The sequence below is a fragment of the Xyrauchen texanus genome, chromosome 38 (assembly GCF_025860055.1).
Source record: "Xyrauchen texanus isolate HMW12.3.18 chromosome 38, RBS_HiC_50CHRs, whole genome shotgun sequence".
NCBI classification, from domain to species: domain Eukaryota; kingdom Metazoa; phylum Chordata; class Actinopteri; order Cypriniformes; family Catostomidae; genus Xyrauchen; species Xyrauchen texanus.
Window position 1 is genome coordinate 17604471 of NC_068313.1, and position 23722 is coordinate 17628192.

The 23722-nt window shown below is 37.5% G+C and overlaps 1 protein-coding gene across 6 annotated transcripts in view; it reads right to left on the reverse strand.

Annotated features, from left to right (window-relative positions):
- The window catches only part of LOC127632010 (protein turtle homolog B-like), a 122632-nt gene extending 102014 nt beyond the window's left edge, over nucleotides 1-20618 (reverse strand). For all 6 annotated transcript variants that reach the window (XR_007969038.1, XR_007969039.1, XM_052110462.1 and 3 more), the window contains exon 1: nucleotides 20355-20618. Coding sequence is in view for 4 of the 6 variants with exons in the window: in XM_052110462.1 (XP_051966422.1) it covers nucleotides 20355-20418 (64 nt within the window). In the remaining 2 variants the exon portion in view is untranslated. The remainder of the gene's footprint in view (nucleotides 1-20354) is intronic.
- Nucleotides 20619-23722: the final 3104 nt, after the last annotated feature.

Here is a 23722-nt window from a genome sequence, read left to right on the forward strand (position 1 = left end):
TTATTTTTATGATAATTAATTTATGTCCCTTTTGAACCTTCAAAGATCTGGTCAACATTCACTTGCATTGTGAGGACCAACAGAGCTGAAATAATCTTTTAAATATCTTTGTGTATTGCAGAAAAAAAGAAAGACATACACATCTGGGATGGCATGAGGGAGCATAAATGATAAGAGAATTTATCCATTTTTGGGTGAACTATCCCTTTAACTTTCACAGCACTGCAATGCAGTTGTCTCTAGAGTTAAACAGACTTCTTGAGCTACCTGCTTTAATTATTGCCAGCAGTCACTGAAGATAGCTCATATCAAATTTACATTGAAAAGGCCAAAAACAGCCAATGAATGGGGCAGGCAGGAGAACATACAAATTTAATTTGTTCTGTGTGTTGGTGTTAGACCACAGAATCAGCTCAACCCATGTGACCACTCCTTTAATCCACTTGTGTCCATTTCCTCTCCCAAAAGCAAAACAAAGACACATGACCCCTTCAGCACATATAAACACACACATCACTCACGCTGCACATTTACACTGCATTATATGGGCCAACTGTGATCTGTATGAGGCAGATATTTGTTTTGCATATCAGTGACTGAGCTCTTGGCTTTACTGTTATGGTGCTGAAAACATTCAAGAAGTAAAAAGGATTTGTGTGCCATAAATTAGAACAAAAAAATTTTTTTGCCTTAAGTACATTTTTAAAATCATATCAATGTTTTTTTTTTATGGTGAGGTAAGTTTATCCACCATTTAATTTGGTCCAGAGTTTTTGCAGAATTATATTTTTGGCTTTCAAATAAATGTTCTTTCTGATAACAAGAGCTGCCACCCCAAATAATGTTAAAATAACAGTGATTAATTAATCCATAATCCATTTATGAGGTCATAACAAGTGGAAGAGCATCATGCCATGGTAAGTTCTACAGCTATTTTCATTTTCTTTAATATAAATACAGTGACCTGGCTTTCAATTTATTACAGGGAGAAACGTAAGCTTTCTCTATGAGACAAACTGTTTGCATCAACCAGATGAACAGTAGGTTAATAGCATCAGTGTGTATTAAATCATATGCTGAAGTGTTCAAACAAACATCCAGCTTACATTCCAAATTTTTGCTGAACACAGAGGAGATTGTATCCAAAGATACAATCTCCTCCCAAAGATTTTTGAGATATCATCCAAAATCATTATTCAAGCGGCCCTTTTAAATAAAACGTAATGAGAGTGCATACGAACTAAACCAGATACTCTCCCAGTCTATTAAAGCATATAATAGTCTGACCATGAAATCAAGGATGCAATTCCAGCAGCATCCCTCTAAGGAATCCTATTCAAATGAGGTAAATACAGAGCATCACTAGTAAATTATTCATTGTTGTAAAATGTAACATTTGTAGGGAAGACTAATTACATCAAATATTTAAAGGATTAGTTGTATCCAAATTCCAAAGAGACTTTAAAATTGTTACCATTATTTAAGAGTGGATATATTGTAAAAACCAAAAGATTTATATTAAATAAATAAATATATGAAATATGTAAAATATATATATATATTATTTTTATTTTAAATATATACTTTTATAATAAAAATTTTATTATATATTAGGTACACTCAGTCATTTTTTGTTTACGTTGCACTGACCAAAATGGCACTTATCTTGGTAACTGACATGGATGCAGAATCATGCAAAACCAATAAACCAGTAAATAAACCAGTAAATAAACCAACGGTGGCAGGGTGGAGGGCGGGGCCGGGTCGTGATCCTACACACCCGGTCCCGTATTAGGCTAATTAAGCCTCCGAGAGGGATAAACGATCTCTCTCTCCCGCACGATCCTCTGCAGTCGACCTTTATCCCTCTCGGAGGATTAATTAGCTTAACACGGGACCGGGTGTGTAGGAGCAGTCAGCCATGATGATTATATTTTTTCATTGAGCATGCTTCGAGTCAAGCATTTGTTATTAAGACATGTCGGAAACAAAACAAGGAATAAGCCGAAGTTCACGATGAATGATGTTCAAAGCTTGTTTTTCTGTTCTGTCTGTAAGTATACCTGAATGAATAGAGCGAATAGAAATATAAGTGTATATAGAAATACACAATAAGACACAAATATTCATATGGTATGTACAAATACAAATCTGTTATATACAGTGCAAGGGAATGTAAAGCAGAAGAGGTGGGATATGTTAAATAATATAACTGACTAGGCTGCATATTGTATGAAATTATAGTATAGTTTTAAATGCTCATGAGATAGATAGCCTGAGGGAAAACAGTTCTTGTGCTGGACGGTTCTGGTACTCAGTGCTCTGTAGAGTCAGCCAGAAGGCAACAGTAACGAGGAAAACTCCCGTGGCAAATAGAAAGGCTTATAGTTAATAAAGAGTGTATCCAAATTAGGACAGCACATCTCTTTAACATTGTTACATTTGTACACCAACTTTCGTTGATGTAAAAGCATGTTCCACAGCCCCTCGTTTTCTCCGTTAACTCCGCAATGCTATCCGCTCTGAACAGCTGTAATGTGCTGTCTGGAATGGCTTAATTCAGCTAGGTTTCTGTGAAACACAAGGCAGCAGAGATTGAAAGTCCTTGTTTGCACAGGTGAGGAGATGTAGTTCATCCGTTTTGTTAGGGAGAGTACGTAAATTCACTAGATGAATTCTCGGCAGTGCTGTTCGAAAGCCGCGCTGTAGGAGCTTGACCAGCCTCCCTCACCTGCATCTCATAGTGTGCTTAAACAACACAACTGCCCCTCCGACTAAAATGTCCAGCAAAACGGATACAAAACAGAATTATCAATAACCGGGAAAAGATTGTCTGGTATGTGCTGCAGATATGTTCAGAAGTTTGTTCCTGGTAAAACAGATTTGAAAAAAATGACTAAACACAGGACAAACAAACAAAAACAACAAAAGAATTGGAGAGCTCCACACCGAGGCAGCCATCTGCGGCACCATCATCAGTTAAGATCAGCAGATGGAATTATCCATTGTCAGGATGAATAAACGATTGCAAAATGCAGGAAGAAGACAAGAACATTTGTTTACATTTATAATAATAAAATGCAGTTTCACAGATTACATAATTTAGTATACAGTCTTGCCATGTTTACAAATAACAAACTAATACTACATCCCCAATTCCAAAAAGGTTGGGACAGTATGATAAATGCTAATAAAAGCAAAAATAAGTTTATTGTAAATGATATTCACCCTTTGCTGTATTGAAAGCACTACAACTAAACGTTATATAATGTTTTACCTTGTGAATTTCATTGTTTGCTTTTTTAATGTACAGTAATTTTAAATAAGATGATTGCAACACACTCCAAAGAATCGAGACAGTCGAGCGTTTATCACTGTGAAACATCACTTTTTCTTCTAATAACACTTATAGCATTTAGGCACTGAAGAGTTTGAAAAGTTGAATTTCCCCCCATTCATCCATTATGCAGGTCTTCATTGCTGTATTGTGCGCTTCATAATGCACCGCACATTCTCAATGTACTCACTGGATGTACTTTTTTTTATTGTTTTTCAATGTACTGCTGGATGTCAGTATATGCTGCATCAAAATCTTTACATATCTGTCTGCATATATGGTGCCCTCACAGATGTGCAAGTTACACATGTCATGGGCACTGACACACCCTGGCCCATACAGACACTAGCTTTTGGACCTGACGCTGATAACAACTTGGATAGTCCTTTTTCTCTTTGGCCAAGAGAACATGACGGCTGTGTTTTTCAAAAACAATTTGAAATGTGGACTCATCGGACCAAAAAACATGGCTCCAACGCTCTACTTTCCATCTAAGATGAGACCAAGCCCAGAGAAGTCGGCAGCACTTCTGGACAGAGATGATGGGCTTCTGCTTTACATAGTAAAGTCTTAACTTGCATCTGTGGATGCAGTGGTGAATGGTGTTGACTAACAAAGGTTTATTAAAGTAAGCCCAAGCCGATGTTCATGATGTCTATTACAGATGAATGATGTTTTTTAAGACAGTGACATCTGAGGGATCAGGGATCATGCGCATTGAGAAGTGTTTTTCTTGCCCTTACGCACTGAGATTTGACCAGTTTCCTTGAATCTTTCAACTATATTGTGCACTGCAGAGGGTGAAATGCCCAAAATGTTTTTGGAGGCTCCTTACATGACACGATTGCCTCACCAGTTTAACATATTCTGTTTCACATCACCTTGTTATTTTAACTCGTCAAATTGTTATGAGTCTTAAAATGCCCGTCTCAACTTTTTTGGGGCGTGTTGCAATCATCTGATTTGAAATGACTGTACATTAAAAAAAAACTATGAAATTCACAAGGTAAAACATATAATGTGTATTTGTAGTGTTTTCAATTTAGCAAAGGGTGAATATAATTTACAAATCACTGCTTATTGTTTTTATTAGCATTTTTCGGAATTGGGGTTGCATATAATCAGAATTACTCTGCAAAACCTTTTTATTTGCTGGTCTATGTTCACATGCCTTAGAGAATTTACTGGATGCATTCAAAAACTACACAGTGCAATGGATTGTAACAGAACACATGTGCATAGATACCCATTTTCTTAAAAATAATGTCTTAAAAAGGTGGCGCACATGGTTAAAACAGTTAAATGAATTGCAATGATAAAAGTTCCTCAGTCTGTATTACATAGAAAAACAATTAAAAAAAATTAAGAATCCAGTGTGAACGGCCAAAAAAAGTAGGCACAGGGGCCTGGGTAGCTCAACGAGCAATGACGCTGACTACCACCCCTGGAGTCGCAAGTTCGAATCTAGGGTGTGCTGAGTGACTCCAGCCAGGTCTCCTAAGCAACCAAATTGACCCGGTTACTAGGGAGGGTATAGTCACATGAGGTAACCTCCTCATGGTCGCTATAATGTATGGTTCTCACTCTCGGTGGTGCGTGGTGAGTTGTGCGTGGATGCCTCCACTCGCGCTACGTCTCCGTGGTAACGTCCTCAACAAGCCATGTGATAAGATGCACAGATTGACAGTCTCAGACATGGAGGAAACTGAGAATAATTCTCCATCACCCGGATTGAGGCAAGTCACTATGCCACAACGAGGACTTTGGGCATTGGGAATTGGGAATTTTTTTGTCACAGAGCAACGGAATGGAACAAAAAACTGCAGTTGCTGTTTTTAAAAGTGAGATGCTTTTGATTTACATTTAAATTGAATTTTATTTTATTTAAAATTTAATGCACAAAAAAAAATTACCCAACGGAAGTACACCAAAAAATTAATGCGGTAAAAAAATGAAAAAACGAATTAACAATTCGTTAATTCTGGCAGCTGTAATTGTAACCTTGATTAATTGTTTGATTAATTGTGCAGCCCTAGCAAATGGCCCCTCAGTCTCCCTGCCAACAGGGGCATTGGGACACATCATGAATAGGCAATCAAATGGAGAACAGAGCAGAGGTGTGTTCTCAAGGACACGAAGCCACTCCACTGCACAGGCTACTGACAAATCTGTAATTGAATGCCAGTCTATATGATGAAGGTCACTTCTCAGAGAGCAATGTGTCAGAGCTGCCCAAGGAAAACAACACATGGACAGGCGTGAAGATGAGTGACAGGTTAAGAACATCAGTGCAAGTGAAGATAGACATATTTCGAGCATTTTCAGACTCAAATGAAATTGCTCACATTTGTGTGCATGTTGACCTCTAACTACATTTGAAACTGGTGTACTAAGAAATAGAACATAAAATGATCAGATGCCTACAATTAGAGGTAACATTATGGTTCTGTCCAAATGTCTAATGTCTATTTAGGCTGCCGTCTGGGACAGTATCCTAAATAATACTGTGAGTGAGTTAATAAGTGACTAATTTTGAGCACTGTCCTGTATACATAGGCAGCAACATGTTCCATTCAAATGGTGTATTTCATGCTTTATAAATCTGCCTAATACATCGGCAGTTCAATAGGTTTCAACTGTATGTTGAACTGAATCAAATATCCACAGTATTGCATGTTAAAAGTAACAGTGCCCTCCCCCTTACTCCAGCATGAAAGAGAAAGTGAGCAGATGAAATAAAAGACCTCTGGGACACCAGATGGCCGCTTTGCTCAATGGAAACACAAGATGCCATCACTGTATCAGGGTCGTAGGTGTCCGTCTGACAGAGCGCATTGCACACTCATCAGAATGGCCCATCTGGAGGCTGGTGTCTCTGAACTTGCCGATCCGTCCAAGCCTGAACATAGATTTGATGCCCCCAACTAGGCACTGGTTTAAAAATACTCTGATCATTGTTAACTCTACTTTTTGATCTTGATTAGACAAAAAGCAGATAAAGAAAGTAGTTAGGACTCAAGAAAATGTATTCTTTTTGCTGGCCCGAGATTTGTACTGTTTTATGTTTAGTTTCCTTGAGTTTTGGAAAAGCGCTATACAAAATAAACTTTTTAATATTATTATTATTACTGACACAAAAATTACGGTTATAAAAAAGATATCATCTGCTGTTGGAATCCCCCAAACTGCAAATGCAGGAACTGGAGTTTACAATTTGCGCCGAGAATTGATGTGCTTCTCAGACGTCTTAGCGTAACTATTTCTCAGGGAAATCCACTTCATTAATATACAATACACCCACAGTTTGGACGCGAACACCCAGCGCAAACATTTCAACACATGCTCTTTCGCACTGGCACAAAATATTGTGCTTAGAATTTGTGCAATCATGGAAATTAGAGGTTAGGGCTTGAGGTTTTAAAGTTCATTTAGCTCCATTAAGTTTTAAATGAACAAAACCAACCTCCCTACCCTAAACGTTTACTCCAAACTTAACCGAAAGTGTCATAAAAAGCAAATGTGAGATGAAAAAACAGATGAGGCTTTTCAAATTAATGCTCTATTGAGTTTTAAAGGGGGCATGCATGCACAGAGTAAGATTTGTGAAAGCATAAATCAAATTGTAAAAATAAATTACATGTGCACAGAACAGTAAAGGTGTAAATCAAGTTGCAAGCATGTTAATACTAGACATATGATAATATATTAAATTATCCAGCGCCCGTAATTATCTGGTTGACACTCCAACATAGCTGGCGGCAGTATTGCACCTTAACGCTGGTTGCCACCCATCAAAAAAGAAGAAAAAAAGAAGAAGAAGAAGATGCAGTAACTAGACAGCTAGTTACTATCACAGTGTGTAGCTACTACTGCCACACAAAATCATGTCGGAGGAGATGACAGATGAAAGCAAGACAATCTACCCACACCTGAAAAATGTTAGCTCGCCAATGTGGGAGTTTTTTGGAGTCCATAAAAAACGGCTGTTAGACAACCCAGTGTGCAGGAAGTGCAGATCAATAGTATGTGCAAAAGGTGGCAATACCACCAACCTGTTCACCCACCTTTTCCTCCATCATTCTGCAGATTTTGCCACGGTAGAGAGAGTAAGTTGCAGATAGTTTGCTAGCCCTAAAATGTGAAATGTTACATTAAGGTCTTAGTTGTGTTGTTAAAGCTAAGTGATAATGGCATTGGACTTTTTTCTCTCTCCTGGTTATTTGTTAGGCAGCGTCAAAGAAGCGAGAGAGAGAGAGAGAGAGAGAGAGAGAGAGAGAGAGAGAGAGAGAGACAGGGATTCAGGTCAGCTAATGCTGTTTGAGTCAGTGGACAAGAAAAGAAAAGAAAAGAAAAGAAAAGAAAAGAAAAGAAAAGAAAAGAAAAGAAAAGAAAACATGGCTTGTGCATGTCAGGATGAAGCATCACTAAATCATTGGCCTACTTCACAGCAAAGGACATGATATCCTTAAGAATTGCAGAGGCCAGGGTTTAAAACACTGATGAAAACAGTTGCTCCAACATACAAAATCCCAAAAAGACAAAACATTTCTGATAAAGAAATCCCAAACATGTACCTAAAAGTAAAAGCTGACATTGTCAGTTGGCATTGTATTGATAGCAGATGTTAGGCCTTGTGAATCTTTTGTTTATCAGTTTATCAGTTCATCTGGTTGCCATTAAGTGTAATTGTTCTTTTTGTATGCTTTTGTACAGTTATGTTTACAAACTCTCTCCACCTCCCTACACTCATATTTTGAGTGTAATTCATTGGCCAAAAAAGAGAAAACACACAATAAACAAAGTTAAAGGTGAATTTGACTGATAGCATTATTTATTTATTTTTTATTTTTAAAACAAATAATAATTCTATAGATATCGCAAAAATATCGTTATCATGAATTCTTTTGGCCACGATAATCATGTAGTGAAAATCTGATATCGTGACAGCCCTATTAGCAATACTTTAATACTTTGTTGTGTTGTGTATCTGTAATTTCGCATTAACACAAGGTAAATTTGGTGTGCATTCTTCTGACTTCCTGACTTCTTCTGGCATGGTTTGTGCACCTAAACATGGCCAAAAACATTGCAAACCTGCAATCAGAGATATGCAAGCAAAGAAAGGTGTCATGAACAGCAAAAGAGATTGGCCATGTAGAATCTGTATTTCTGTATAGAGTCTGTATGTGTAAAATAAACTACTGCAAATTGTAAATGACTAAGAAATAATCACTTTTGGCACCAAATTTACTTTTTATTTATACCTAATATGTATTACAGATTCATAACAAATGAATTACACTTATGCAAAGCATTTAAGTATTGCTAATATTTATTTCTTAGTTTGCAATTTGATTTACGCTTTTACAAATCTTACTCTGCACATGCAAATAATTTAGGCACTATTTTACCTTCATAAAACATCCACTGTTATGATTGGTTCTCTGCTCTTGACTGACCTGCTCTCTCATTAACATTTCACTGATGACCACTACTGGGCGGGGCTACAGAAGTGATAAGGTAAAGTATGCGTTGATGTGTTTTTGTGGAGGCAGACAAAAGCAAATGTCAACCCACGTGTGACATCACAATGTGGAGGAAGCAGAGAATGAGTCGTTTTGGCAGCTTGATTTCAACTAATGCTATTTTTGCATTGAGAAGGAAGTTTTGAGTTCTGAAACTTACAGTATGTTTTTATAGTACAATGACCTCTTATACCTGTATGTCAAAAAATCAAGGAAAATTATATTCCTCATGTCATGAATCCTTTAAACCATCAAAACCTTCATCCCTACCCTAAACCTTAAAGGTGAAGTGTTATTTTTGTTGATGTCAAAATACACTCTAATATCCCAGTTTATTTTTAATTGACAAATATATGTATGCCATTTGTGGGTTTATCTCCCCCAAAAGTGTAAACACTGAGCCTATCAGGCACTATCAAAACACTGATGTTTATATTTTGAGCGGCCAGCTCAGCTCCACCCATCCCTTTCTTTCTAAACCTATAGCATAAATTTGGGCCGTGGCTACTTGTAGTAAACTGTTCAACCAGGAGAATATGAACATACATGGCAGATGTGTTACATAGCAAATTAAACTTAGCTTCGCAAAAATTTCAACAGAGAACAGAAAAAAAACAAATTGAACATTTACAAGGGACTTTGAGGGAAAGGTTCGATTCTTGCCGTGTTGCTTCTCGAAAAGTAAGCTACACTCTGGTATTGCCACACAAGTTAGCTCATTACTGTCGAGCTTCAGATAAATTCGTAAGATACTCAGAATATTTAGCATCACAATTACAAGTTACCAAGAACTATCCTACCTCTAGTGCTAGATCCCCCTCACACCACACCTTTAAACCTAAACTCAAGACATTCTTTAAAATTTCTCCTTATTTGTTTGAGAAAGTAGAGTCATACAGGTTTGGAATGAAATGAAGCACACAATGAAAGAACTGTTATTTTTGGGTGAACTAACCCTTTAATTTGGCAATGCTAAGAGACAACACAGCACTGAACTGAAAAGGCAGTCAAAGTTGCATCAACTCGCCTGAAACACTCACACTGACCCCAGTGTGGGATCCTTATTGCTGAGCCTTGTAAGTTGTACAGAGTATATCACTAAATCACAGCAAATAAAGACCTCAAAAACAGGAGGAACACAAATTGAGATAGGTGCACAGTGTCTAAGATCGTAAAGTTTACTGTGCCAGACGTAAAGATGCCTAGAATCTTGAAATGACATTTGATTGAAGTAACTCTTAAAACTGATGACAGCAGAAGAAGAAATGCACATTCTCAGCAGGAAATCCCATCTTCAAAACAAAAGCAATGCATCAGCATCTTTTCTCACATTACACTGAGGTACGATAAGATCACAACGCATGATGACATGCCCACCACACAGAACAATGTAAGGAATCTTCTTAATAAGATGTCATCTAAAATATGATGAATAATGAAGTGGGCCAATACTGCTTACAATGCAGTGTCTCCACTGCAGAGTTCTTTGCTGTAAAGTAGTGCCTGAGGGAGAGAGTCCAAGATAGTAAAGCGTCTCTGGGGGAGGAACAAAAAGTCTTATGCTTGCTATCGCCTGAACACAAATACGTTACTGTAATATTTCACAGGAACATGGCAAAGAGATATGCAGCAGAAAATTAGCCGAATGCAAATTACTACAGAAAGCGCCCTCTAACAAGGAATAGCCGGCTAATGCACAATGCACCACACTTTATCATACTATAAAAAAAACAACTGGTTTCTCCCAATAAAAATGCTTAGTGGTTGCAAATAAAATTTTATATTGGCTTAATAAAAGTTTTTTAATTCATGAATTAAGTTATGGTAACAATATTAATGTGTGGGTTCAAATCAGAACAGATTTTGGATGACAAATTTCCATATGCTACATATGCTAGCTATATTGTGCCAACATTACAATTCAGTGCTGTACCAGTATATACAAGCTAATTTTAATGAGAGAGTCTCCACAACAGGTTATCCAGTCAAGTGCACAGTGCTCTTCTTGTGTTGTGAAAAGTGAAGTTCTGTATGTCTGAGCAGACTGCTGAATATTTAATGGCAGTGAGGGAAACAGCATGAGCCGTACCAACGGAGCCCCAGCTGATGGAGGACTTGAAGGAGACAGACTGTAAGGTGAGACTGGGAGAGGATGTAGGCAGCGCCGTGGCAGTGTGCCCAACTCTAGCAAGAGCTACTGTCTCAGCTCGGCCTAGCACAACACTACATCTCACCCCAGTCTCTCAAGGGCTGACAGCAGCACTCTGCCTTTACTGATTGACCCGTATGGGCTGACAGTGGACAACTTTAAATATCTGACTTAATAGCTTTATCTAACCACCATTGACCATATAGGGGCAAGTTTAAGAGGGATGTTGTAGGGGTGGCTGATATGACCAAAATCATATATCATTGTATATCATGATAATGACATAGTATATCATGATATAGTTATTTCTTTCTAATATAGAAAAAAATTGGTTTATATTAGGGCTGTCGATTTAACGCGTTAATTCAGTGCGATTAATTTTTACAAAAAATAACGCGTTAAAAAGATTAACGCAATTAATCGCAAAGCACACGGACCATAATAAGGAAGATTCCTGAGAAATGCAAGCTTGTAGTACCACCTGTTTACTCCAGAGGGCAGTAAGTGAAATTTCAGCAGTTTATAAAGTGAAGAAAACAAACTTCAGCAGCAACAACACAGATATGCGTTACGTTCTTGCGTTCAAAACACTCGAAGGAGCACAAATGCGATCTAAGGGATCTCAAGATGTGTTTAAAGATTGAGTATTAAACATTCAAATATAATAAATCTCCATTTAATTGACAAATTCATTTGTGAAATGGATTGCTGTGAACTTTATGCCAATGATTGACTTATGATCAATAATATGGTAATAAACAATATATTGTATTCTAAAGCCACTTTTTGTATTGTCTTATCAATGATTATCTCTTCTGCCACAAAAATGTAAAGCATTTTAATTATCTGAATATTTGGATATATATATATATATTTATTTTTTTTTAATATTTAAAGATAACTATGTATAATAATGATATATAAATGTATAATTAATTATATTGAGTTATTGTTATATGAGGGGCTTTCTCAGCAAATATTTGTATATGCAGTTAATTGCGATTAATTAATCGGGACACCATGTAATTAATTCGATTAAAAATTTTAATCGATTGACAGCCCTAGTTTATATATTAAATAACCATATTGTAGTACCTATTTTTGAATAAGCCAGTCATTGAAATAAGTACTTTATAAATGAAAATATCTTCCTCTCATATAATTTTCACTTTAGTTGGAACTTGACAAACATAGTCAAAATCAAAAAAACTATAATGCTAAATTTCACATTTTGCCATATTTCAGTCTGATGTTGTTGACTAATATTCAGATTTTTATAAACTTTCCTCAAGAAACTCAACATCTTCTCCAAGCAGTGAAACAAAGGAAATACTACAAAAGTAAAAAAATATCCAATGAAAATAATCATTTCGTAAGGCTCATAAAGTGTAATATATTATATAAAGTATAAATGTCAGCTATATAGCCGTTTGAGACATTTGACTTCCTCCATAGTGCTTTTATGGTAAAAAAACATCTAAGTACAATTCAAATGGGTCACGCAATTTTTGTGGTTTGTGCCGCAATATCAAGACAAACCGGATTGAGTAGCTCGAGTCATCTGCGCTCTCCTGTCTCTGGAGCACAAACAGGAAGCCTGCTGGACTTGCTGCAGAGCAAGACAATTCTCTCAGTCTCACTTGAAGCCACTCCGTTCTCCTCTTTCATTTCTCAGACAGAATGTGTACTGCATTTGCATAACGTGAATAGAATGAGGTGCACATTTCTTACCATGCAGTGGTGATTTTGCATAAATGCGATAGAGACGATAATACAAAATGTATACCCGTTGTTCAATTTCTACTGGTTTATCGTGTCTATTGGACAAATCGCCTACCCCTCATTTGTTGCATGAGGAAAGGATCATATTTTCTTTACATCTTGAGTGTGTACATCTTAATGATTATTTGAAAACATTTTTCAAGCACATTTAAGTTTTTTGTACATATATGAATGAGTTTGAATCATGTACATCGCTTCATTGGTTTCTTGGGGTGTTAGTTATTCCATTTGACAACCTGAACTAAGTTGTCATGTGAGACTTATACTAGCATTTTCACACTGGGGTAATGAGGGTTTATGGTCCTCTCTATGATATCCAAACCGGTCTCATGACACGTCGTAATAATAGTACAAGATGGCGAAATCATACAAGTTAGGTTTGTACAGAAAAGTCAGACTTTTTTCTTATAGAGAAAAATCAACAAACCAACGAACAAAGTAAAGTCTAAGCCTCTTACCCAAACCTAAATCTAAGTCCAACCCTTTACCCAAACCCTAAACCGAACCACGATTTTAATAGGAAAATCGTTGTGGTGTGCCATGTGAGAAAGAGAAACATCAAGGTTTTGAAGGAGCGTTCTTAAATTGCTTCCTAAGCTTTAAGGGTTAGTTCACCCAAAAATTATAATTTCCTCATGATTTACTTACCTTTAAGCCATTCCAGATGTGTATGACTTTCCCTCTTCAGCAAAAGAAAAGAAATATTTTTATAAGCAGATTTCAGCTCATGCAAGTAAACAGATGCCAACAGACTGCTGGCTGTTTGACGACAAAAAGGCATATTTAGGCAGCATAAATGTAATCCACTTGATTCCAGTCGATCAATTAATATGTGCTGAATCAAATCAATTGATAGGTTTGTGTAAAAAAAAAAAAGATAATTAAAAGTTTTTACATTTAAATCGTTGCTTCTGGCCAGCACTGGATTGCGGTTTGAAATGACCTAACTCCTGGTGACATTCGCTCTTCTGTTGTATACAAAGCGCATGCTTCCGACTTCTCTCGCAAACGTGCCATTGCGCTTACCTCACCCGACGGTAATGTGATGCATCAAGTACTGGCAGGAAGTGATTTTTAAAAGTTAATTATCAATAACTTTTTTACACAGACATATCAATGTGCTTCAGAAGACATTAATTGATCGACTGGGGTCATGTGGATTACATTTATGCTGCCTAAATATACCTTTTGGACCATCAAACAGCCAGCAGCCTGATGGCATCTTTTTACATGCATTGTATGGACAAATAAAGATGTAATGGGCTTATAAAAATCTTAATTTCGGTTCTGCTGAAGAAGGAAAGTCATACACATCTGGGATGGCTTAAAGATGAGTAAATCACGAGAGAATTTAGATGTTTGGGTGAACTAGCCCTTTAACCCCTAACACAAACCCCTTACCCAATCCCCTTAATATAAACTGTGATTTTAAAAAACAACATTTAATATCTGTAACATAGACACAGCAAAATAAAATGTCACTTTTGTATACAACAGAAAAATACTGTGGGGTTTGGAACGAGACTATGAAAGTGTTTTTAGGTTATTAATATGTGCTTTGTATTGCATAAATAAATATGGAATGCGTAACTTAATTTGTTCACAGATGCTTCCTTTGTTAAAATAAAGTGTTGTATCAGAAGCTAACTTAAATGCGATGCCTGAATTGTATCGATTTGAAATTCTGTTGTTGATTGATTGGTCTGTACGAGAATAAATTTGAATCTTTTTGTATGAGCAAAGTTTTATGTTATCTTGCACATATTATTATGAGACTTTCTTGGTCAAATAATTTCCTGTTTTATGGTTTTCTTGTCACATGACAATACAATAGCTACCTGCATGCTGGTTATAATACACAAATTTTGATTGAACATTTTCCAATATTATAATTTAAAAACCAAACTGCTTCGCAACATTACAACTAACCCTAACTATAACTAACCCTTTTTTGGACCATTTTTTATTACAATCTCAAGTTGGTTATACCACATTAACATTTTACAGTCATTTATATGGAAGCATATGGGTAGCAATATTCAATTTGACATTTAATATGCAAAATGACAATGCAATATGTATTTAAATTTACATTTTACATTACCATTCTAGCAACGTTTGGTGCAAAATGAAAATAAAATTACATAATTTACATTTGCCATTTCATACACTCGTTTTAATATGCATTATTGAAACGCTTTATAAGTTGCAAAATTAAAATGAAAATGTATTACAGAAATGATTAGATATGTGTAACATGTTCAAGCAAAAACTGTGGCAAAATGATCATTCAAATGTTATTTTTCTTAATTGCATTTACACTCACAGTCAAGACACTTGCGATTGCTTTTTCATTAAATGTCCCGCAATGAATGTAGCAAAATTCAATGTGCACATTGAAAATGCATTCTGAGCCGATCACGCCCCTGCCCCCGCCCTCTCCTGCCCTGTCAATCACTGCATCAAGGAGGGGCTCGGCAACAGGTAAACATAACATGTTATGGCTATGTTACGTGTTTTGAGCTTACAGTCTATGGTTTTGAGGTGTTGGAAAAATGGCGGCGGCAGAGCTAATACGAGCGTTAAATTCACTAGCAGATGAAGTGGAGCGTGAACAGAGAAACGGTAGTATTTCCGAAGATTATTACGAGTATGTATGTGATAGAACCAGTACGTTGTTGGAACGTCTGGGAGAATTTTCTGCCTTATCAGGCGCCGACACCCGTTTGGCTGCTGACCTCTTAAAGGTGGTGGAAGAACAATTGTATTCGGAGAGGCCTAGGGGAGTGGGGAGACCAGCAGCCGTGGAGATAGAGGGGTATCTTATGTATGGGTTAAAAGTTAAAGAAAAAAAGGCAGTTTTGTTTTTTAATTGAAGTAACGTTAGATAACTATTAACAGTTAACGTTACTACATTTAAAAAACAAAACTGCCTTTTTTTAAAATAAAATCCCCATGGCAGAATTCGGGAGTAAACACAGAGATTATGGCCTTGAGGCATTTGTATAAAATCATTAAAATATATTTAAGTTGTTGTTTACTTCAGTCCACACTGCTGCATTCGTCGATGTACCGTCCATCGACTAACTCCATACAAGGCCGCGATATCTTTATCTTTTAACCCATACATAAGATACCCCTCTATGGCCTCGCCAGGGATCCCCACGGCTGCTGGTCTCCCCACTCCCCTAGGCCTCTCCGAATACAATTGTTCTTCCACCACCTTTAAGAGGTCAGCAGCCAAACGGGTGTCGGCGCCTGATAAGGCAGAAAATTCTCCCAGACGTTCCAACAACGTACTGGTTCTATCACATACTCGTAATAATCTTCGGAAATACTACCGTTTCTCTGTTCACGCTCCACTTCATCTGCTAGTGAATTTAACGCTCATATTAGCTCTGCCGGCGCCATTTTTCCAACACCTCAAAACCATAGACTGTAAGCTCAAAACACGTAACATAGCCATAACATGTTATGTTTACCTGTTGCCGAGCCCCGCCTTGATGCAGTGATTGACAGGGCAGGAGAGGGCGGAGGGGCAGGGGCGTGATCGGCTCGAATGCATTTTCAATGTGCACATTGAATTTTGCTACATTCATTGCGGGACATTTAATGAAAAAGCAATCGCAAGTGTCTTGACTGTGAGTGTAAATGCAATTAAGAAAAATAACATTTGAATGATCATTTTGCCACAGTTTTTGCTTGAACATGTTACACATATCTAATCATTTCTGTAATACATTTTAATTTTGCAACTTATAAAGCGTTTCAATAATGCATATTACGAGTGTATGAAATGGCAAATGTAAATTATGTAATTTCATTTTCATTTTGCACCAAACGTTGCTAGAATGGTAATGTAAAATGTAAATTTAAATACAGAATGCATTGCCATTTTACATATTGCATTGTCATTTTGCATATTAAATGTCAAATTGAATATTGCTACCCATATGCTTCCATACATTTAAAGTACTTTTTAATAAATTAATAGATTTGTCGATTTGTATCTGGAAAAACACATAAATTAGTGTCACATCACAGACCATTAAACAGCACTCAAATGTCAAAAAAAATAGTGGAGTAAACTGACTCAAGTCACTGCGGTCCACGTTATCCTCCATGGAATAACAGATGCACATTCAACTGAGTAAACCTGTAAAGCAGCAAACTAAGACCTCAGTAAGTCAACAGTTTTCACTCTCCCTGAATTGGGACAAGTGGTGTGGTATGCACCAAACTGTCAGAGGGCTGCAGGTCAGACAAATACTGCTTGGCAAGGTAGGGAGAGGGAGCTTTGCCAGAAGTGTCCATTACTGGCATTCTGCAAACTGTGCCAAGAGCTGCTCCTCACAGCTTTAAGACTGAGACTATTGCTGTCCCTGCTTATTGCAACCCTGCTCATTACATGCATTAGCCTACTCCGCTAGTCGGCTAAACTCAAGAAACCAAAGCAAAAATGTCTGGGATGTCTTTCTTCATTTCTAAATTTGCATAGATTTTCCCGTCTAAATGTAAACGTTCCTTTTTCTACAGGAAATGTTACCAAAGATAAATAGGCACATACCGTATATTCCAGAGTTAAATCTTAACTTTTCTTGATTCAGGCTTAGTTTAAAAAATCCTGAACTGAACCAAATCATGAGATGAGTGAATCGTTACACCCTTAGTAGTTACTACATTTTGCCTTTGCACAGCAGTTGGTTTAAGATATTTCTGAAGGTTTCAAGAAATAAAGTTAATTAAACATGATTAAATCAACATATAAGTCTTTTAGCACAACTAGGGCCAATAACATTTATCATCTGGATTGTGAATACAGGCATTTTTTTCAAATTACCCATGGTTAGTTACTTCAGTATTTACACTATATTCCAGATAATATTGATATAACCTAAATCTATTTTTAAACATTCTTAAATAACTTATATTTCCTCATAGGAATCTCAAGACCTTCACTGGTTTTGATTAGATCCATTTTTCCACGACTGCCTCAGCTTTTGTTGCAATGTAATCTCCTCTAACATCTCTTGAGCCTGTAATGCTTCTAAAGTGCTTCTCGCGTTCTCAAATAAACCATTGTCTTTGACTTTTTGTGATTCACTCTCAAATATTAAACAACCGACTTTTTTGCCAGAGCAATCAAACTGCTTGACAGACCCTTGAAAGTCTGTGGCTCGGGCATGTGTTGGGCGGCAGTATAATTTTGTCAATCAGAGAAACTCAAATTTGATGAGTGGGGCTCTTATCAAGCCCTAATTTATGCCACTTGTGCACCAACATTGTCTCATTACAGGGTGCTTGACGCTCCCAAAACGACAGCCTCAAAATGGCTGATGTTGGATTTGTGAGACAGGAAGCAGCTTGTGACCATTTTTGCAGAGAGTACATCAAATTGTGGGCAAAAGCTCTCAAACATGCACCTAAGTCTGTTTTCCCCTTTATTTTTCATGTTCAAGTGCAAATAACTGATTGTATTCACTACACTTTATGAAGTGGTGGTATTGAACTGTAAGTATTTGCACTAGAGGGATTCAATCAATTGAAAAGGTCAATTCATTGACTGTAAGTCAAAGTTACAAAGTTACACAATACATTTTTTTTCATAAATATGCATAGTTTAGATCAAGTTAATGTGTGAAGAGTCTTTGATTTCATTAGACCTTATTCAGAGTACCACAATATTAGATTTTTGACAGTCTCTGAGGAATAAAAGTATGGTCTCTTCAATGGCATGCACACTATGAGGCTGTATAATGCTCCTAGATCATATCTAATTTTCACAAGTCATGTTTTCTGGATGTCTTTCTTTGTGTCTACTGAAACTGATGATTTTCAATATCGTCAGCTGAATGGTCAAACAATTTAAAAGAATAGTTCACCCAAAAATGAAAATTCCCTAATCCTTTACTCACCCTCATGCCATCCCCAATGTGTACGTCTTTCTTTCTTATGCAGAACACAAATTAAGATTTTTATGAGAATATCTAAGCACTGTAGGTCCATACAATGCAAGTGAATGGTGGCCGGAACTTTAAAGCTCCAAAAAATACATAAAGGCAGCATAAAAGTAATTCCAGATTCCAGTGGTTAAATCCATGTCTTCAGAAACTATTCTATCGATCTATTGAATCTAATTGGTTTTTGGTGAGAACAGTCCAAAATATAACTCACTTTTCACTGTACATCTTGCCATTGCAATCACTAGCCACGATCATGATTTCAAGCTTGATTACACTTCCTAGTGCTTGACGTATGCGCAGAGCGCTAGACACTGTAATCGAACTTGAAATCATGGTCACCACGGTGACTGCGGATGTCAAGGTTTATAGTGAAAAATGCCATTACATTTTGGTCTCATCTCATCCAAACCTGATTCGATCTCTACAGAAGACGTGGATTTAAACACTGAAGACGTATGGATAACTTTTATGCTGCCTTTGTGCTTTTTAGAGCTTCAAAGTTCTGGCAACCATTCACTTGCATTGTGTGGACCAACAGAGCTGAGATATTCTTCTAAAACCTTTGTTTTTTTCAGCAGAAGACAGAAAGTCATACACATGTGGAATGGCGCGAGGGTGAGTAATTGAGAGAATTTTGGGTGAACTATTCTTTTAAACAACAGTCCAACCCATTAAAGAGACTGTAAGTCTATCCATCACAGCCTCGTTTTTAAATTACTGTACGTTTAATTAGACAAATCCAGTATGTAAGATTACTGTAGTTCACACCAATCTCCTTCAAATAAAGCGCTTCACTGGGAGGAAACAGCCCATCCCATTGGGCCAACATGGAACTGCAAGGTTAAGTCAGTCCATTCGTCAACAAATCTAGTGCTCAAAAAAACGCATAACATGAAAAGGATGTAATATCAGTGCAAAGGGGCGAAACAAGGTCACGAAAACACCATGCACATCGTTTCTTCAAAAATATACATGCATATGCATATTTAGATTAAGCAATGGAGCATTCATCGGTAGCCTATAAAACACAAAACTGGATATAAATGATAACGCCTGCGGGTATGTCTATGTGTAAACAGGCACGACAGACTGTAGTAGCCCAGACAATCGCAGCATGTCTCCATTCAGTACTGCTGCTGCACGCCCCTTTCAATACTAACTGCAATTCACTGGACAGCGATGCTTCATCTGTGATGTTGCACGGCATTTTTCCATTAACGCCTCAAACCATGCAAAACCTCAGGTTGATCGATGCATTGCGATTGGTTTGTTTTAAATGGGATTTATGGCACACAAAAAGCATCAAAGGAGCCATCAATCGATTGTAACATCAAAACCACGAAAGCGACCAAAACACGCCTTCAATCGTCTCGCTCGTGCCCTAAAATGACATTATGCAAAAAGCATAATTTAACAAAAGCAAAGAATTAATAGCATGCTGTTAACTTCCTTGAATGTGAATATTTTATGACATTTTTAAAATGCAATTATCTACTTTATCTATTCAGTATTGATAAGGCATCTGTTCAAACACACAATGAAATGCTGAAGATGTCTTTCCTCAAATGCAAAATAAAAAATACTGCACTTCAACTCACCTTGAGCTGCCGTTCCTCTGGTGCTGAAAACACTTGCTATCAAAGTGGCCACATACCAAATCATAGTACTATTGCCAACCAGGAATAACAGCTCAAAGTGCCCCTTACAATAAATCTTTCATATTGAATTTCCACGCGTTTCCAATCATATCCTGTGCTCCTCTCTCTCGGCGTTTTCCTTCATTCTTTCCCCTGCCCGTCTTTCCTATGCATCCTCCCCCGAAGAGACAGAGCACCTGCACCAGCGCCTATATGGAGACGGAGATGTTCCGAAGAGCAAAGTGAAACCAAGTGTGGGAATGTAGCTGTTGGGCCCGCCCTCGCCGCGCTATGATTGGCTCATGCAGGGAAGCTTTGGAGCGTGTATTGGTTAATCATCCGTCCCCCTGGTAGTAAAATGGTATGGCAGACGCTCTAATTCAAGGTGAGTTGGAGCGTGCTGGTGTAGTACAACTGCTGCAGTATCATGCGCATTAACAGAGACAGAAAGTCCGCACCTCTTTTGATCTTCTCTATTGTGTCTCTTTTTGAATGGCACATGTGTCATTCTGGATCTGACAAGACCTGTATTGAAAAGACTGTCGTGATGATGTGTTGAGTCTTCTTGCCCCCAAGTAGATTTTAGCTCAGTTGGTATTGCCAGCAAACTTCAGCTGTGCATCCGCATTTCTACATAGACATGTCATTTTGATTCTAATGGAGAAAGACTGTACCATTTTACACATATATTAAAGCAATGGGTGTGGCTGGAGACAAATGTCATAAGCATGTGCATGCGTTTTGCACAGGCAATCACTAAACACGAAAATCTAATTTGGAAAAGCAGGGATTTTTTTTTCTATAGATCTGTGAATGGTAAATCCATTTGTGAAATCATGTGGTTTGGATAACATTGATGTCAAACAACTCTTGCCATATTTAAGCAGTATCACACAAGCAATGTGCTGATGTGCCGAATATCAGCACGGCTGGCTGTGATTCAGGCATAGATATGAGCCGCAGGCTGAACACCAAGGAAATAATATAAAATAACCCACATTTGAGATAAAAATGGTCCATTGAGTTCATGCATTTTTCACCACTATAGAAATTAGCTTAAAAAGCCAAAGCATCAAGCACAACTCTCAGACGTCGTAGCGAGGTGCCGCACAGTCGGGGTGATGATCTGTCTCTTGTGGGCCCCCTGAAAGCTCTCCTCTTTTTCCCCCCTTATGGGTGGGAATTGTTGAAGAGATGATTTAGGTGTCTAGATCACAGAATTGAAGTAATGCTATACCCTTACGGGCAGAGTGTGTCAGATCCCGGGGGTATGCTGATTCCTCCAATATATAACCCTCAGAACCAGCCCGCGTGAACAGAATTACACTGTGCAAATTGCTTTCAGCACAGATATTGTGAGCTTGTTTGTGTGGTCACCTTATCCGAATAATTCCTTAAGTGAATCAAGCATTAAATCAGCACTAAATCAGCACAAACAGCATGTGCAAATAACCAGCGCTTTTACCAATGCTTTTTACCAATTGAATTACTCACTCTTAAAACAAGACCATGCTCAGTGGTAGCCACCAACTGGTGTAAATCTGCAATCTCCAGAAATGGTCACTGATTGAATCTGTAAATGAAATCAAAATGAATCCAAATTTCCACCATTATTTAAAGAGCCATAAAAGCAGAGTGATACAAAATAGTGAAGGGTCCGAGTGCTGTTGGACTGTGTATTAGCACTCTTGAAGCTCAGCTCGTCCAATCACATTCGATGACCGGAACTGATTATTGTATCTCACTGTTGGATAAACATTTATACCCAACCAGATTTCAGCTTTTATCTTGGTCATGTCCTTGGCAATGTCAAGGTTTCTATAGTCAGGGTGCATCGAAAGGTTAACAACCCACTTTTTATTTTTTTAACCTAACTAAAACTTTCTGTACAGACAGACAGTAAATCTTTATTTTCTCAGACAGTTGTCCTTTGTGATCTGCTCAGCCCACAAGGAAACAAAATTGTCCCATGAGAAAGCAATTATCTAGGATAATGAATGCTTTCAACCAGAAAATGCAGACTATAAACTGCATTCTCTGTGCTTGTGTTTGACAATCATTCTGCTTGGAGGCACCACACGTATCTGCATGTGAGCCTCAACTACACATCAGATTAATCATCGCTAATTGGTGAGGTTTATTGCAAGTTATAATATAGGTGCCACAAACATGTAAAGTTTTGTTAGAGAATCTCAGTCACTGACATAACTAGTGCAATACTGATTAATGTGAAACTGTCTTTTCCAGATATTTAGATAATCACAATGTGAATGCAATTGTGTCTGATACCTATATTGAAAAGTAATGCTAGTTCTTAGTTCTAACGAAAGCCTGATTTCTGTAGGTGCATCCAAAAATCACACATTTCTGTAATATTCTATGCCATTTTGTAGTATAAGTAGTGCAAGTAGTATGTTCACACAAAAAGAAGAGTGTGGCAAGTACCTGGATGATGTACTTCTTCAACCAAAATAATGGAGTGTGGGATGTTGGGGTCATAGCTTTATCTATAATGAAAGGTGTAGAGTAACCTGGACAAATTGCTAGCCTGATAAAACTATTTTAATTAATGGTACTGGACTGACACACACACACACACACACACACACACACACACACACACACACACACACACACACACACACACACACACACACAGGTGTCCTGAGTTGCACTTTAAATATTGTCACTTTATAACTGGCTGCTACCTCAATAACTGCTATGTGCATAGAACCCTATCTCATAGTATGTTATGTTTACATTTGGCATTTTTAGAAACTGTCATCTTTTGCACTACTGTGTACTGGTCGGTGCTGCACTGTCTCTTACTGTGTCTATTGTCCTGTTAATTTTTATTAATTTATTGTACTGTCCCGTACTTTTTGCACACGTTTGCACATGCACTTTATATAGGTATGTTATTTAGTCTGTGTAGTCCCATGTGGTTCTGGGTTTGTCCTATGTATTTTATGTAGCACCATGGTCCTGGAGGAACGTTGTCTCGTTTCACTGTGTACTGTACTAACTGTATATGGTTGAACGACAATAAAAACCACTTGACTTGACTTGACTTGGAGAATATGGCAACTAGTGAAACTTCTGTGAAGACTGCACCTTACAGATGTGATCTGAATGCTTTACCGTCACCTCATGCTGTGTGCCTATGTACGTTATTTGAGATATAAGTGTAAAACTGAGTTTGGCTAACATGATAGCAGCAACACATTTTGTGTGTTGAAATGTCACTTTTGTGAGCTGGAAAACAGTGATTGCTTCCATGTAGTTAAAAAAAAAAACTATAGTGTTCCATTAAGGGCAGTACTGCATTT